A 17645-nucleotide genomic window follows, 5' to 3' on the forward strand; every position below is an offset into this window, starting at 1 on the left:
CGTGACTGCGTGACATCAGCAGTATCCACGCTTTTCAGCGGTGTTCACCATTTTCCAATACGGGACTTTGTTTTATTCGTTTCTAGGCAACACCTTATCTTGTTCGGTGGAAAAACTACTGCATTCTGTGTTTGTCGGAAAGTACCGTTGTTTTATAGCAAAAATCCGAGTTGTTCATCATGGTAGGTGGCAGTTGATCACTATTCTATTTGAAAGATGGGTAAAGTTACGGTATATTTTGAATCACTTCATAATTATTCACAATAAAAGGTTACGGCACAAGTTGGTGAAAGGACACTAGATGAGCCAGTAGATATTTGCCTCTTATTCAAGACATTATAAAACCATTACACTTGGTAGCAGTTGATCTAAGCAAGCTCTAATGAGTTTCTCAAAGAATATATTTCATAAAAGCTTGGTTTTAAAGGAAAATTTCCTTCAATAGCGATTTCGCAAAACGTATGTTTCACACTTAATTGTTCCATTTCTATGTGTATTTCAGAGAAAAACTTCTTGCACACTTTCAAAGATATGTTGAAAGTTACCTTAAAATGATTGAATTTATTAGATATTTACTCTGTAATGTGATGCAGGGTAGCTAGCTTTTGTTATATTTTGGACTGCAAGTCATTGTTAGTCATTAGTTTAAGTTCAATGACTGTGTGAATAAATGAAAATCATATTATCATATAACCTTAATCTGTAGTTCACATACATAATTTTCATGTATTCACGGTCATTGATTCATCACTTCACAGGCTTCTTGCAAACCAACATAATAACAAGCTCTCAGTTGGCTTGTTAGTTCATTTGGTAGAGCTGGTCATGGGTTCAAATCCAGTACAGGCCTGGATTGTTTCAGGCCTTATTTACACTTCTGCTTAAGATCGCTTTTATTTTCATAAGGTTAATTTTGTGGACTTTTATGACATTTATTTTATATTTTACATTATGGTATCAGGATCCACTTTAGTGAAATCTTGCTTTAGATATTGGGACGATTATTTGTATTGGCAGGAACTAAATGTGTTAAACTTCAAATCAATTCCCTTTCAGACATAGTTTGAAGCTACACTGGTTTGCAGATTTAATGAATGTAACCGAAGAAGTTACAATTCATAGACCCAACGTTTCGACACTCCTGTCTAGTGCCTTCATCAGGGGTGATCTAAACGCTGCAACAAGAGGTCCTTTTATATGATCACTAATTAGCGGCCTTTTTTCTGACGAGGTGTAAATAGGCGTCAGGAAGCAGACCGCCATCGTCACGATTTAAAGGAGCGTGGGTGGAGTTAATGTGCCAAGCCTCCAAACAAAGGCGCTGGTGGTAACGCCGATTAGTAGTGATAATTTTAGAATTATCCCACCCAATTGTATGGTTGGTTAGGCAAGTATGCTCCGATAAAGCTGAATTTTCCTTTTTGCAAAGAAAAACCGCTTTTTGGTGCTCTTTTAACCGTGTACCAAACTGGCGTTTGGTCTGTCCGATGTATTCGTTATCACAGTCATTGCAAGGAATAGAATAAATGGCGTCGGTTCGTTGTTCTTTCGTGACAGGATCCTTAGGTTTGGCGAAAATATGCCCCAAAGTCTGAAAAGGTTTTTGAGCAACTTTAACGTTGTGGAAACGTTGGGTCTATGAATTGTAACTTCTTCGGTTACATTCATTAAATCTGCAAACCAGTGTAGCTTCAAACTATGTCTGATTGTCCACCTGGTTGCCGTGTGAACTTTAATATATTCAATTCCCTTTCTTTCACTAGCTATCCCTTGTGTTTATGATATGTAATTAGCCAATCAGCAAATTCATATAATTTTAACAAGCTTGTAAAAACCAACTTACTCATCTATACTTTTATTTTTCCACTAAATTCAATGGAACCATAGTCTCATTGGCTATTTTGGTAATGTAACAGAAAAAGGTGATAATTCGATAGTGTGGGAAAATTATGTCAGTAAATAATCATGAAGGTATCAGTGGGGGGTGGGAAAGGTTTGATACATGACACATGAATTTAACACAAAGGCAAGGTAAGATGAGATGTGAAGTTTTCTCTTTACTTTTAAATATCATGTTACGTGCAATACTAGTTAAACTATATGTATGCATGAATTTTTTTAAAAATTCATGTGTGAAACATAATCAGATACTCCTTGGCACCCTTTTAAGTGATCTATACTTTGACACAAAGTACTCATACATGTATGTTCAAGAGATTTCCTCTTTGTTACATCAATAGCCTCCCAAAAAGAAAAGTGGGAAGAAGAAGGGGAAAAAGAAATCTGCCAAGTCCAAGACACCTACAATAGTAGATGGGATTAGCACAGAAGAGATGAGCAAAGAACAGTTGGAAGAACACATTGTCAGATTACGAGAGGAATTAGATAGGGAACGTGAAGAACGCAATTACTTTCAACTGGAACGAGATAAAGTGAATACTTTTTGGGAAATCACAAAACGACAGCTTGAGGAAAGGAAGGCAGAGCTGCGTAACAAAGATAGAGAAATGGAGGAGGCAGAGGAAAGACACCAAGTGGAAATTAAAGTTTACAAACAGAAAGTGAAACACCTATTGTATGAACACCAGAACAACATTGCAGAACTTAAAGCTGAGAGTAAGCAACTTAAGATACACATTAAAAGTTCTTCACTTTGAGACTCACAAAATCAAAACATAATATGCGTTAAGCTATAATCAGTCATTGTTAGTGTATTTTGCTTGGTCTAGTTCTTGTGAACCACACTTAGTACACTCAACTGACAATTACTGTTCACTTAATTTTGATGATGACTTCTGCTCAGGTTGTCAAAACCTCAGTCACTTCTACCAATAACAGTCCTCCAGACTTACCTTCACACTGACAGTCAGACTATACCATCTCATGTCACCTCTGAGTTAAAACCATCCATTGAATGCTAAAGTCTATCTAAAACTTCTGTTGGTGTACTTTCCAATGGCACTACATGTATGTTGGTGAGCAATGTAGTGAGAAAACCTTTATTGATCAGGTTTTTTGTTGTGTTAGAAAGAAGAGCTGTTTCTGATGTAGTAGATTTCCCAGTTTATTTATAGAGATTTTAGTGACAGTATAATAATTTTTGAAAATCACAAAGTTAACCAGCTCTTTGTTAAAACATTTTAAAAACAGTTTTTCATCATCATCTCCTGCTACTTTTATCAATAGGTGCTGTGGCGTTAAAGTTAGCACAAGATGACCACAAAGGCAATGAGCAAGACTTAAGAAAGGACAAGAGATCTCTCAAGGTACCTGGATATCCCTTCTGAATATTGTTGATTTTAGTGCAAAAAATTGCAGAAGAGTCTGGGGCTGATGTGACAAGTATTTGACTATTTCTCATTGTGAAAAATAGAATAAAATAAAAAGCATTAGTTCACATGTAATTAACCCTTCAACCCCTTGATGGTGACTAGCATGTAATTTCCCCTTACAGTAGTATCCCTGAGTGATAAATGTATATTAAGGTCATAAAAATAGATGGAGGAAATGATCACCAACTAAAATAGCTCTTAATTGTTGAACAAATTCTCCTTGTCAGCACCTTAGGAAATGTGTAAAGAACAGTACAGAGTATGCATACTGCATAAGAGTGCAGAGGTTTAAATGTGTATGGAGAAGTAATCTTTTCTGAAATCAATAAATATCACTAGTCCTATCAGTGTTTCACTGGGAAGTCTTGACTTTAGAATTTGCAGTTTACCTTAAAACTGGGTGTAGACAGTGATGGTCACCAGTTAGATTAAGTGAGCAGAACAGCCCATCATGGGTGTTAGAGTTCTGATCATTATAGTACTGTCTATGAGGTTTTTCAATGTGAAGTGAATCATATTTCTTTAGGTGGAATTAAAAGAACAAGAACTTTCTCATGAAGATGTTGTTAAGAATCTCAAGAAGGTGAGTGTAACAATTGTCTTTTACATATTGGCTCATGTTAATATACAAACGGTTTTAAATTTTTTTACCACAAGTGTTTGATTATATATTGTGTCAATCACAAACATATTTTGGAAATTTTACAGGGTCACGATGAACATGTAACAAAACTCAGGCAAGATTTTGAGAGACAAGTTAAAGGTGAGTAAAGGAGACTAATGAATAACTCTATGTTCTATTTTTTTGCTGCATCAAAAGCAAGTTTCCCTAATGTTCACTAGGAGGAAAAATGATTGTTTCTTCCTATAAAGATTTTCTCCACAGACAATGCTTGTAGTAGGTTGTCAAATATTGTTAAAAGGGTAACAGGATGAGAGGGTAAAATATTGTTGCAAATTTTAGCTGTTTCAATCTCCTTTTTATAGAAATTGAGTCAAAGTATGACAAGAAAATGAAGGCACTTAGAGAGGAACTTGAGCTGAGGAGGAAAACTGAAATACATGAAATTGAAGAGGTTTGATCCTTAATGATTAATAAAGATTACTTATTTTCTTGGTGGCATTTTTGAAAAGACTATAGTTGTACAATGCAAAAACTAGCATCCACTGTAGATGTTTGAGAAGCATGTATGTAGTCTTGAAATTCACTTAAACTCTACTTAAGTCTGTTATGGTATGTTTACAATTAGCTGGGTGCCAAAATCATTCACTCTTCCAATAGCCCTTTTGCAATCTAGAAGCATTGCATAGTTGGCAGGAATAAAATTTTGGTCACTGGGAAAAAAAAAAGTTAAAAGATAATTGAGAGAAAATTAAAGAAAAGGCATGAAACAAAAATGGAATTTAACCTTTGCTAAATTAATGTTTATTTTACTTTAGTTTATGTACAATGTAATTAGTAAGTTTAAAGAAAACATCAAATAATGAGAACATTACAGTTTGTCACTTGACCAGCAAACACGTCCACCAGATTGATTACTTTCCATGCAAATTCAGTCACCAACTTTTTTTGCACTCACTGTGGCAACCAAAAAGCTTGAGTGGCTTATAAGAAGTATCCTATATGCCCACAGACTGATGCTAATAATTTATTTATCTTGTTTGTCCTTGTTTGTAATAATTATACTGTTATATTGCTTTTAGTGCACAAGTGCCTTAATGGCTTGCCACCAACTTTTCTATCTGAGCTTTTACACTACCATAATAGTCCACATTTACTTCATTCTAGTTCTCAGAATCTTTTAGCTGTGCCTAGATCCAGGTTAAAGACATATGGTGATGGAGCTTTTTCTGTTGACCAGTTCAAGATGCAGTTGAAGACATACTTATTTAAATTGGCTTATGATGTCTAGTTTTTAGTAGTGTTGTTTACTTAATTTCCTTATTATAATAGCTATTGGCTTTTGTATTTTATAGTTTAACCATTGTTGTACAATGCTTTGAGCAAGTATTGGACACAGTGCTCTAAAAGTTTTTTTATCATTATATCAGCATGTGCTACAAATTGATATTTTTCTTTATAGCGCAAGAATGGTCAAATCAACACCTTGATGAAGAATCATGAGAAAGCCTTCAGTGACATCAAGAATTACTACAATGACATAACACTTAATAATCTGGCTCTTATAAATTCCCTCAAGGTAATTTATGAAGCACATATTTTTAGCAGTTACAGGAAATGTTCATAAGAAAACAAGCTTTGTAATTGGCCAAAACAGCACCAAATTCCATATGGTAAGGAAGGAGGTTGAACTTAAATTATACCAAAACCTCATGAAAGGCAACTGACCAAATATTACCTTCCAATAATTTCAAGTAGTACAGTCATAAGCCAATGCCATCAAACTTTCAAATTTAAAATTACCAGGGGGACTTACCAGTGTGGTAACTGTCCTTTTCCCACAAAATGATAGAGTGTGACAAGTAAGTAGAAAATCCAGTCAGCTCATCAGTTCTTGTTTATTATTTTTACTAGGAACAAGTTGAGGAGATGAAAAAGAAGGAAGAGAGAATGGAGAAACAAATGAATGAAATTATGGCAGAGAATAAGAGATTAACAGAACCGTTACAGAAAGCCAGAGAGGAGGTGGAAGAACTAAGAAAACAGGTGAAACTAAGCAACAAATATTATGACCAAAGTATTATAATAGTTTTTCTCAACTTTCAACTTTGTTCAAGCAGCATCATTATAGATTATTTTTAATTAGTGACAGCTAGAAGAAAAGTCTGAGTTACAGTTGAATAACTAGAAAACAGATGCTGTAGTAACTTTTAACACAGCAGTATTGAGGGTGCATTTTCATTAGAACTTACAATGTGCAACAAGATTACTTCAGATACAACATTCACTTTGCCACTTTTAAGAAAGTTTAAAGAAGACTGTTTAAAAAGTGCTAAAGATGTCTACAATACCCTTTCTCTATATTCAATGAAAGATGATCTCAGTGAAAATAGAACCACATTGTACAGAGGGGGAGGGGTGCAGTTAAGGACATTACAACAAAAATTTAGTGGCAGTGACAGCTATTTTGTGGCAGATTGTATTGTGGTAAATGACCACAAGGTCTCATGTTGAATTCCTTGTCAGGGGACTCAGACTTTTTTCTGCCCCATGTTGTCAAGGGGGTGCAGAGGAGGGCATTCAGAACAAACCTTTCCAAAGCAGTGAGAACTATATTAACCACAGTTGGCTCCAATTTTACTATTCATTTTGAGACAAATCTACATGGGTCTACAAATAATAGTTATGATATTTATTAAACAAAAATAATTAGTATTATATTAATAATTTCTTATTTCCTTTTTCTGTAGCTTGCAAACTATGAAAAAGACAAAGCGTCATTGGCTGTAAGTATTACTATCATACAAGGAAGGTTTTGCACATCATATGTAGAAAACGATCTATCAGCAGTGACGTAAGAGCAGTCCATACCATTGGTCAGATTGTAACGTATTTAACCTTCACTTAATCGCTGTAGATGTTAATGTTTTCATAAGCATTTGTTGTCTCTTCCCTTTTGTTGAATGTGAACTCAATATTGCATGTAAAGAATAATTTACAGCGTAAGGAGAAGGATTGAAGGAAAATAAAAGTGGATGTGGCTTTTCAACCCTTCAAAATTTGTGTAAATTTCATGGCTTCCTTTAATCTTCATTTGTCGATATTTTGCACATTGTAGCGCTTAATAAAAATAGGAGTTTAGAATTCTGCAGCTGTTCTTGAAAGAGCGTGGGTTTCTTTAGTGCAAGATATCTAAGTTGTAAGATGCACGCTAGGGCGTAACTTGTTTTCAAAAAAAAGGTTGATGATAAGAGATAATTCTATTTTATATATCTTCAATTTTGTAGAGTGCTAAGGCACGGCTTAAAGTTCAAGAAGAAGAACTAAGGAGTTTACACTGGGAACACGAAGTTCTCCAACAGCGCTTTAGTCAGGTTTGAGATCTCATGAATTTAGAATATACGCATTCTTCTCAGAAATGACGACTACAACCCCATCGATAGATGCCAAAATTAGAGTCTTCTTTTGGAAGGAGGAGAGTAGAGTTTCAAAATACGGGGAAATCTTGGATGGGTTTATTCCCGCTGATGAATTAATGTCGGTTTAACAAAATAAAAATATTCTACATTCAAGACGCCCAAAGCTTGAGAGGTCCAAAAATTTTTTTCGAAAATGTGATACTCAAAATAATTAACCGGTGCACCAATTAAAAGTACGAGGCCACCTACAAATATGATGAGCTTGTGAAAAAGAGAGCTGCCTGTCCACGTGCATTTTTGTGCATTTAAAATATGGAAAAGTTTAGAATGTTTCTTCTGTCGTTTAGTCAGTGTAATTAAAATGTTCGCAGTGCTTAAACATGATCTGTTTTTGTTTGTTTTCTATGATATAGACACAAAGTGAACGTGACGAGTTGTATGGCAAATTTGTCAAAGCTATACATGAGGTTCAACAGAAGAGCAACTTTAAAAACTTGCTTCTTGAGAAGAAACTGACTGCTCTGGCTGATACACTGGAGAAGAAGGTACACGCAAAAAACATCAGTGACAAGACATAGTGTATTTGTAGTTTGTTGTCTTCCTTCTAGGAAAACAAAGATCCATAATTGTTTACACCGCTGTCACATTTGTGACTTTTTTTGATAGGTGAAAATTTTTCCTGATCACTGCACATCGGTAGAAAGGCAATGGTGGTTTTACTCTCCTTTTGGTTTGTTCTTGTTGTTCCCCCGTTTTTATGAAACAAACAAAATGATTGTAGTTGAAGTATTTCGAGTCATTTTTGTGACTGAAGATAAAAACTACTGTCGACTTAGACAAGACAACAAAATATTATTTTGGTTGAGGTGGAAAAAACTTTAAGGGTGCAATAATAAATCCAAAAGGACGGTTTAAACAGCGAACAAAGGACGAACTTAGACAAATATTGGAATTTTAATAATCCACAGACAGTGTAGTTGGTCCTTGAAAGCTAAGGAGTTATTCCTTGTGTTTCGATGAGTTCATAAAAGTACACCTCTCGTCACATTAATTGTGGTCTACCCAGCTTACTTTACGAGTTTTTTCACAGGAAGCGCAGCTGAACGAAGTGTTGTCAGCATCCAATTTGGATCCTACTGCTTTAACAGTTGTAACCAGAAAACTTGAGGTGAGATTTCCATCAGTCCTCCACCAGCTCCATTAACATCTTATCAAGGTGGTTTGTCCAAGTCCTCCTCCATTGTCTAAAACAAACTTGCTGCTCGTGCTGGTGAAATTTTCCCGCCATCTCTACAGAAAATTGTTGGCCTGATTTTTGATAAGTCGTTTGTCTTTTTCTTATTACTTGTTTGCCCTGTTGAAGAACTTTTTTCGCCTTGTTTTCTTTCAGGATGTTTTAGACTCGAAGAACAGTGCTATCAAAGACTTACAGTACGAATTGGCACGTGTTTGCAAGGTAAAGAACATGACTTGTTTAATTTGTTACATAGTTACCTGTAGAACCTTTTTAGCATAGTGCCTCGAAAAGATCAGAGTTGTGTATCTTAAGTGCTTACAAAGCCGCCCTCTTAGAGGAATCAGCGGGTGTCTCGAAGATCTTCTCTCGAAAATCTTTGGTGCCAGGCTCTTCAAAGCTTTCATAAAGCATAGTTCTACAGGTCGCCTTAAGACAAAAGTTGGTCGCCTGTGGCACCCCAGCCCTGTTAGAGCAGAGCCCTGAAGTCTTAAGCCAAAAGAGGGTTACATGATACATGTTGTCCAGAATGGCAAACGGTATCAGGTTTCCTCCTCTCCCTTCCCGGCCACCCTTAACTGGCCGAGAGATCTTATTCGCAGGCTCTTATTTCCCTTGTAGGTGCGATTGTTATATAAAACTGGGGATTTAATTGAGAAGTTTGGTTTTATTTCAGGCTCATAATGATCTCATCCGAACTTACGAAGCAAAGCTCCAGTCGTTCGGAGTACCGACCGAAGAACTCGGGTTCAAGCCCCTCGAGAGCAACGTTGGAGGACAACAACTCGGCCGAGGCCCCGCGGGTCTGGTTGCTGCACCAACTTAAGCTGAAAGAGCGTTATTCTTCGATTTCGTTCATTTTAATTTCTAAGGGACCATTTTATATTAGTTCTGACACATTTATAACAATTTGTAAATAGAATTCTTGCTACATATGTAGTTTTTTTTAGAGAACTGTCTAATTTATTTACATTTTTATCTTGTGCAATTCCGTCCAGGACATTTTGCATAGAAAAACTCATTTTTACGTTTTCTGGTTTTCTCACTTAAGCTCTTTGATGTACATTTTATATGTTTCTGAAAAATACAGTCAAAGCAGTTTTCAACTAATCTTGATCTAATTAGCATGTTGTTTTGTTGGGAATTTGGTGTATTTTTCCATGTATAAAATATACGGTTATCCATTCATCCAAGCGACTGAAACTTCAGTTGAGAAAGATTCTCATTCCAAGTGTATTCCTGTATCAATGACTTGAATTGTGTGTTCTGTGAAAATTATAGCGAAAATTGTCAACTTGGAAGAAATTCTAATTAAAAATATTGATTATTCTACACTTTCGTTTTCACTAACATCATTAGCGATGGTCGTTTGCCATGCAGTGTTTGTGTTGTGGCGCCAGTTTGTCTGTGCTATTGAAAAGGCCCTGTGCGCTTTAAAATTCAGCTATAGTTCTCTTTTCGTATTCACCATTTGTCGAAAGTTTAAGTTCGTGTGCATCTTTTTTTTATCATAATTTATATAAACTGAAGAAAGTATTTCTATATTTCAAACTGTTGTTTACGCCGACAAAAGCTGCGAGACCGTATATTGGGCCATTTTGTGGGCTTATTGTTTACCCTGCAAGTACTTAACAACTTATTTTAATTATGATGCAATATATCAGTGTTTATATTGGCTGTACACGAAAGCCTTACCGAACCTGCTCCTTTCCTTAAGGTATCTACAAAAACCCCGTGCTGAAATTCCCAGAAAATATAACTTTTTGTACAACCTTCGAGGCAAAGAAATCAAAATGTGTCATGCAGAGACAATCTTGGACTCGCAGCAAACATTGATATTTATAATATTTGAATTTGAATATTAAAATAAAGTGCTGGCGTTGAGTAGCCCTGTAAGATCGTTCCCGCCACGAAAAAAGAATAGTAAATAAAAACTTCAGTACGCTCCGTTAGAGAAAAGAAGGGTAAAACCATTCTATTAAGATAGACACGCTTGTAAAACTTGCACAGAAAAACCTGGTTTGACTGAGTCGAGCGGAATGTGAACAAGTGGTTCTTCCATGAGCCGATTAATATTCTGGAAAAAAAAAGTGATAGCTCTGATAGACTTTAGTGAAGACAATAGGTGGCTGTTGTCACCTTTTTTCCTTAAATTAAAGGAAAGTTATTTTGGGATGTTACACAACTGTTCCTCTCAAGTGGTTCTAAAAAAGGTTTCATTTTCGGGTTTTTAAATAGGAGCTTGACTCACCATCTATATGAAAGAAACAATCGAAAGACCTCAAAAATCAGATGAAGATGTTATGACTTTCCAGCCATGTGAATATTGCTTATAATGCATGACTCATTCGGCGTGCCAAACATAATAGACGGCAGTAACTGTCGTTTTCCTTCAGACAAATGAGGTTTGAAATGAATTATGAAGTAAATGAGGGACAAACAACATGAAATGAATTTGTTTGGATAATGTTTATCGATAATTTTCACAAATTTAACCGCCTGTTAGATCCGCAATATGTATACTTCCGTTGTGGAAAATTTCTCGTATTTCAGTATCTTTTTCCTATTCAATTTCTCAATAACCTTCAAGGCTTTATTTCCTCACAACGCAGGCATAGTCGTTAAGATTTGGTTTTCTGATTCAGCTATGCTGCTAAGTTACAAAATCGCCGTCAGCTTCAAAGAAAAAGCTGCATCCTTTTTCATGGCGCTGCCAGTGTAAATACTTAATAACTTTTGTGCTAAGAAGCAACAACTACTCTGATGATTGATTCTTCCACTTCCCCCCTTGCTTAGTCCTGAAGAAGATTAGTTATGCTCTTATCCTTTGAAGACTTAAAGGTGATAAGATAAATCAAAGTGTCTAAACTGGCTGCTTTTGAACGAAATTGGAATTAGTTCGACAGGTAAAGTCCACACTTCGTTTAGTTCTTTGTTTTGCTAATCCGTAATTATTCAAACGTGAGCTAGTTTAATAATCACGTGCAAAGTCCGTGGCGCGGCACCAAAGCCGGCAGCACACGGGTTTTCCACGGACCTTTCACGCAAAGTCCAGACTTTATTTTATACGTAAAAACCTTTTTTATCCTGTCCATGAGAATCGCCGGTGAAGCTCAGGTGTATCTGTTACCTTACTTGTAAAAAGATGTTGTTAGTAGAACAGTTCATTCGGAGAAGAAAAAAAAATAAAAGTTCTGCAAACAAATCGAGCTGTTGCGTCTGAAAATTTTCGAATCCTCTTTGCATCGTTCTCGCACAGGAATCTACAGAAAAATTATTCTACCTTGGAAGCTTAAAATATGTGTCAATAATAATGGAAATGAATGATTTTTAGTTTTACTTCTTATTGGTAATGTTTTTTTCCACCGATTTGAATTTTGTTCGCAGATTTTTGAAATTCACATCCGGTTATTTTCTCGGTCAAGTAACAACGCAACACTGCCCTATTGATGACGTTTCGAGTGCGAACAATGAGCTGAAAAGCCAGCTGAAAAGCAAGACAAGCGATCTAGATAAGACAATCGGGAGAAAGTGAAATATCATGAGGGCAGCAAAAAAATTGCTTGTGCAATAAATTTTAAATTTAGACCTTGGAGTTCATAATTTTCCGCCAGAAGGGCAGGGAAACCCCAGATGGTTTCCTGTATTGCGCTGATTGGTTGAAGATTTAAACATACTAATCTGATTGGTTCACTCTTTGCCCTCCACGTGAACAGGGAATGACCTTTTGGTTCGAAGTCCATTTCAAACGAAGTTCGTCAAAAAATTTTTGTGCAGAACAACAAGTCCTCCGCGGAAGAACACAGCGTAGTCACTTGTGTATCTTATTTCTATGGAAAGGTAGCGGGAAATATCAAAACTTCGACACAGAATGCTCTGTTACGTGTCCCTGCCTGACTTTGTCCTTAAAGAGTTCAAAATTCGAGATAAAGCGAGAGGACAAGACCTTTTAGAAGAGGTTCGTTGTTTTGTTCTTCTCTGGGCTCAAAGTCCAGCAATTTGCTTTCAAAGTATATTTTCTGATGTAACTTTTTTCCTTCGCGTTAACTCGTCATGATTCCCTTACTTCCCTTCCTTAGGTGTGCAAAAGACTTGGGATAATTGAACTAGACTATTTTGGATTACAGTTCACAGGCCCAAAGGGCGAAACACTTTGGCTTAACACCAGAAATAGAATTCGACGTCAAATCTCTGGTACACCACCGTATCGCCTACAGTTCCGTGTAAAATTTTTCGTCCAACCACAATACCTACTTCAAGATTCCACCAGGTACAATCTAAAAATGGTTTACGAGTTTGTAAATCGTGGCAATGGTCTTAATCATGATTCTCTTTATTATTTTCCTTTGGCGCTATCTTCAACAGTAGTTTACTTGTCATGTTGAGTTGAACGGTGTCAGCTGTACACTCAAATGTTACCATTTTTTTCTTTAAAGGCATCAGTATTTTCTCCATTTGAAAAACGATTTGGAAGAAGGGAAAATTATCCCAGATCCGGAAAAAGCGGCAGCGGTGTATGCGTTGATCGCACAAGCAACCATTGGGGACCATGGCGATTCCTACTCTCCGTGTGATTATTGTCAGGCATCAGAAATTGAATCACAGTGGAGCTCAGAGTTTCGTAGCAGTGTTTCAGAGGAACATGCTAAGCTCAAAGGCGTTCGATCGGCGGCAGCGAAGCAATTTTTCATCAAAGAACTGTCTCTGATGGAAAATTATGGAATAGAGTATCATCTTGCAAAGAACGAATCAGGAAATACCCTTCACATCGGTGTTGGAAGCGAGGAAATAAAAATCTTTGATGCCGACTTCAACTTTGTTGAAAGGTAGGTGTTAAGGCTTATTAACTTTTATCATGAACATTCTGGAGTAAAAAGGACCTCTCAGGCTTACGATGGGATCTTTGGAAACAAACAACAGCCCTAGTGAATTTAAAGCTTTTATTTCATAGCCAATTAAACCCAACTTGTGCCATTAGAATCTATTTGTTGCTACACTGTATATTCGACCTATTTGTTAACAAAACGTTTACATGTTTTATCCCGTGGTTTCTATTCTTAATCAAGACATTTCCAATGTATAAAGTAAAATTTGAATTGTTCCTTGGGAATGGTTCGTCAAAAGGCCTGTTTACGCAGCATGTATGCACGAGAGACAAGAAATACCCTTAAGTCATTTCCTCATATCGAGTAAAGATCTAATTTCTTTCGGATATGTAATATGTAAACCACAACACGTCTTCATTTGTTTAATATTTTGAGTTTTGTACCTCGATAATCAGTCCCTGCCACTCGTGAAATGATTCTTACTCGAAAGCAATATGTCTGCCTCAACCTCGACCGTCCATACACCTAAGGTCTCTCTGATTTGTAGAAGAACTGCGAACACTTTTTCAATATGATACGACTAAGTTTTCAGGAACAAACCCTATCTATAAGCTACTAATGTGCTATTTCGTGAGTCCTTTAAGGTGAAAGTTCATTCTTATAACAAAGTGCATGATGTTTATTGATTAAGTTCACGCGTGTTGCTTCGAGGCTTGGGAATTTTTGATCATGAACACCCAGCAAAAATGAACCACTTGTACAATAAAATATATTTTAGGACAAAAAAGCCACTTTATTCTTACTCCATTCGCCTAAATTGCTCTCTACTGTACGAAAAAGTGTTTTGATCCGCAGAAGAAATTGCAATATTTCATTATAGCGTCCGACGTGACCAGTTTGTTTATTTAGTATCCAACCAAATGTCATCACATTTAAAATGAGGGCTTTAGCTGACTTTTTTGTTGTTGTCATAACCTTGTTCTAACAGCATCCTTTTCTTTGTATGTCCTACAAAGTACATGTAGAAGACATTTATTAGGGCATTAAGATCTATATTTAGGAAAAATGGAGTAAGATTTGCATGCGTAAAATTCAAATGTGACCTTTCAATAAGTGTTACCTTCATTACTATGAGGCAAAGCATCCCACAATTGCACTAGCTAAGTATTCCTAATTTCCAAGTTTTCATTTAGTTTAAAAGCCTAAGGGAGAATTATCAAAAGTAGATTGTGACGAAAGTGATATTAAAAAATTTACATAATTTTCATGGCTGCAAGCCAAATTGTAAATTTATGTGGACAAAAGGGAATATTCTTCTGCCAGTTTTTTGCAAGGGGTTTCCTTTGTTGCCTCTTTCAGAATGATGGATACTGGCAAACGTAAATATGCACTAAGCACAGCAAAACCTCAACATTGACTGTGACAGGATTTTTTTTTTTTTGCCTTCTGAACCTCAAGAAGAGAATAACTCTTGGAAAAAGCAGATGATGCATTAAATAAAAAGCTATTGATTAAAACATTACTTTTTTGTGCTAAATCTGATTACCATGAATTGTGCTTGTATGGGAAGCTGTATTTTCCCCTTGTGAGATGGAAAGAATCATTGAAATACTGTGAAAGAGCCCTGTTAACCACTTAACAAATGAGTAGTGACACTTATCTTGATTTTACAATGTCGATCTTGATTTGAATCCATTTGATTTCTGCTTTGGTTACTTTGCTTTAGCCCTTCAACTTCCAAGATCTGATTGCTTATTCTCCCCTCTAGCTGCTACACATTTTCTTATAAATTAATTAGGAGAATTTTTTGTTCGATAAAGACAACAACTTCTACCTGATATCTTAAAGTATTGTTAAACCTGTTAGCTGGATAATGTCTTGATATAGTAGAGAGGAGTTAATTTTTTATCACTTTTGGGAACTAAAGAGTTAAGTATCATATTAAATTGGTGTAAAATTTTGTAATGATGTTCCATCTTATTTACATGTTAAATCAGTTATTAAGTTTTCAAAATTTTACTTTCAGATTTTTGTACAATGGCCTGAAGATGGCAACTCATGTTAAGAACAATCTTCACCTGAAAATTATAGCTGATGATGGTGAATCTTTGTTTACATTTCGACTCACCAGTCAGGAAGCTGCCTGTGCTTTGTACAGATCTATTACAGAGTATCATGCATTTTACCGTTGTGAAACTGTTCGTAATGCAGTCACTGATCAATTCACACGAGACTTGAAAGAAACCCTGATCTCTTTCTTTGGAGACGAGGAATCAGAGAAAAAGTACATCTTTGATGTACAAAGGACTTCTAAGGAAGTGTATGATCATTGTCGGAGAGTTTTGTACAAGCGAGGATGTGATCCAATTCAAAATCCCCCTGCAAAGCGTCAAGTTGAATTCAGACCTCAGACTGGTGATGCAAAAGTTGCTCAACTTCAAGAACAGTTGACCAAGATGGAGGACTCACTGAAGTGTAAGATCTGCATGGATGCACAGATTGACACTGTGTTTTGTCCATGTGGACACATGGTTTCCTGCAATGTCTGTGCAGCAAATATAGAACTATGTCCCATTTGCAGAGCCCAGATCCAGAATGCTCAGCATGTGTTCTTTCCAGTCACAGTGAGCTGAAAGTGAGGAGAGGACACCTGAACAGAGTGTTGATATTATTTGACACTTTCTGTCATTTCCAAGAACCTAGAACCTACCTCAACATGACACAAAGGAACAACAATTTGTCTAAGAAGACCCTGGTAAAGGAAGAGCACCTTTAACTGGCATTAGTGGATTTCAGAGCAGTCTTTCTAGCCACTAGTGTAGTGTGTTAGAGTATAAGAACATTTGGATTGGTTTGTGAAGATTAGGGTGAAGAGAGTAATTATGAACTAAAGCAGGAGTATGTAAAATACTTTCAAGCATTTTGGTTTCAACGGACAGCCTCCAAGGCAGAAGTATTTTTGAAAGAGAGAATAATTTTTAAGGCTTTTAATAACATGATTTGAAGGAAAGTTGAAAAGATGTATTTATAAGTTGAATTTATAAGTCTCAGAGACTTCTTATCACAAGAAAACAACCAGGGGTCTCAAACTAAAAGTTTGTTATTAATAAGTTCTAAGTATTTCACTGTTATGAATAGAATCACCATAGTTACTATACCAGCCTATTTTAAAGTTTTAGAACCTCTCAGGGAAAAGTGACAAAATGCATGTGTTTGTAGATTATGAGCAACATGAACAAGTTTTTTATCTGTTAGAGTGAGCTAGTTGTGAGTTTCATTGGTTTGAGCTGTGTTACTTTTCCTTTGTTTAGTTTGAGGCTGTGAAGTGTGAACATTTCTTGCGTTAACCTGAATCCAAGTACCTAGCTCAGCATAAGTGTATCTTGATCTGTACAGATAGGATTGTATATAATATGTACACACTTATTGGACTAAGGTGCATGTATTAATCAGGTTTGGCTTTTTGTGATTGTGGCTAACACACACTATATAGAAAATGAATTGCTAATGAAATATTTGAGAGAGTAATAATTAAGTACAATTCTTGAATATCATTTCATTGCATGGTAATATCACAGTTGCAGTAACATGACACTTATTGTTAATGTTCTTAGCTTTTTAGTCTTAAAAGCATTTGTGCTTCCTGAAGTTTTATTGAGTTGTGGCAAACTTCACCTGTTGCCTATCATCTTCTATAACTCATCTTTCATTTGTTTTCAATCATAAGCAGCAAACCCTATAAACAGTCAAAGGTAATTCGCTCATCACTGATTTTGCAACATGGTACAACAAAATATCTCATCATTTGTTATGCAGCACCTTGGGTGCATCATGTTATATTTAAGTTTCTCATTAAGTGCCTATGTTAGGTCTGAAATGTGGTGCAGGTTCAGCACAGTTCAGCAGATTTTACTTAATGTATGCTAGAGTACCTCAAATGCAACAAATCATTCTTAGATTCCATGTCCTTGTAAGGCTTTTTTCTTGAAAATCTGATATCGCAATTTTTTATAGACTCTTCAGACTTTCAAAAAATGAGGATTTTTTTTAGGTCTGTATTTCCCTTTTTGTAGCGCATGGATATTTTGAGATCTTGTTTTTGTTGTCAAAAAAATACTGCTGGAACTAAAAATGATACTTTTATCTTAAAATAGAAGTTGTAAATAACTTGATTATTACAATAAAGTAATTAATAGTTATACATGTAATGCT

The 17645-nt window shown here is 35.9% G+C and overlaps 2 protein-coding genes across 2 annotated transcripts; both read left to right on the forward strand.

Annotated features, from left to right (window-relative positions):
* The first annotated feature begins 90 nt into the window (after window positions 1-90).
* On the forward strand, window positions 91-9939 carry LOC131774507 (dynein regulatory complex subunit 4). Its single transcript, XM_059090552.2, has 14 exons — window positions 91-182; window positions 2241-2616; window positions 3187-3266; window positions 3859-3915; window positions 4041-4095; window positions 4320-4408; window positions 5417-5533; window positions 5869-6000; window positions 6705-6740; window positions 7242-7328; window positions 7787-7918; window positions 8464-8541; window positions 8764-8829; window positions 9284-9939. Exons 1-14 carry the CDS (start codon window positions 180-182, stop codon window positions 9431-9433), a joined length of 1458 nt encoding a protein of 485 aa, XP_058946535.1. The 5' UTR covers window positions 91-179; the 3' UTR covers window positions 9434-9939.
* A 2435-nt stretch (window positions 9940-12374) lies between these two features.
* Window positions 12375-17645, forward strand: LOC131774511 (E3 ubiquitin-protein ligase MYLIP-like). Its single transcript, XM_059090555.2, has 4 exons — window positions 12375-12565; window positions 12687-12877; window positions 13044-13433; window positions 15460-17645. The coding sequence occupies exons 1-4, from the start codon at window positions 12479-12481 to the stop codon at window positions 16064-16066; spliced, it is 1275 nt and encodes a 424-aa protein (XP_058946538.1). The 5' UTR covers window positions 12375-12478; the 3' UTR covers window positions 16067-17645.

This window comes from Pocillopora verrucosa, chromosome 3 (genome assembly GCF_036669915.1).
Source record: "Pocillopora verrucosa isolate sample1 chromosome 3, ASM3666991v2, whole genome shotgun sequence".
Classification (NCBI taxonomy): Eukaryota; Metazoa; Cnidaria; class Anthozoa; order Scleractinia; family Pocilloporidae; genus Pocillopora; species Pocillopora verrucosa.

Excerpts from the sequence above, each read along its gene's own strand:
- LOC131774511 (XM_059090555.2), top strand. The coding sequence starts at position 12,479 with ATGCTCTGTTACGTGTCCCTGCCTGACTTTGTCCTTAAAGAGTTCAAA. Across the intron at positions 12,878-13,043 it reads CTACTTCAAGATTCCACCAG|GCATCAGTATTTTCTCCATT; the intron begins GTACAATCTAAA and ends TTTTCTTTAAAG. Across the intron at positions 13,434-15,459 it reads GACTTCAACTTTGTTGAAAG|ATTTTTGTACAATGGCCTGA; the intron begins GTAGGTGTTAAG and ends TTTTACTTTCAG.
- LOC131774507 (XM_059090552.2), top strand. Across the intron at positions 2,617-3,186 it reads TGCAGAACTTAAAGCTGAGA|GTGCTGTGGCGTTAAAGTTA; the intron begins GTAAGCAACTTA and ends TTTTATCAATAG. Across the intron at positions 3,267-3,858 it reads AGGACAAGAGATCTCTCAAG|GTGGAATTAAAAGAACAAGA; the intron begins GTACCTGGATAT and ends ATATTTCTTTAG.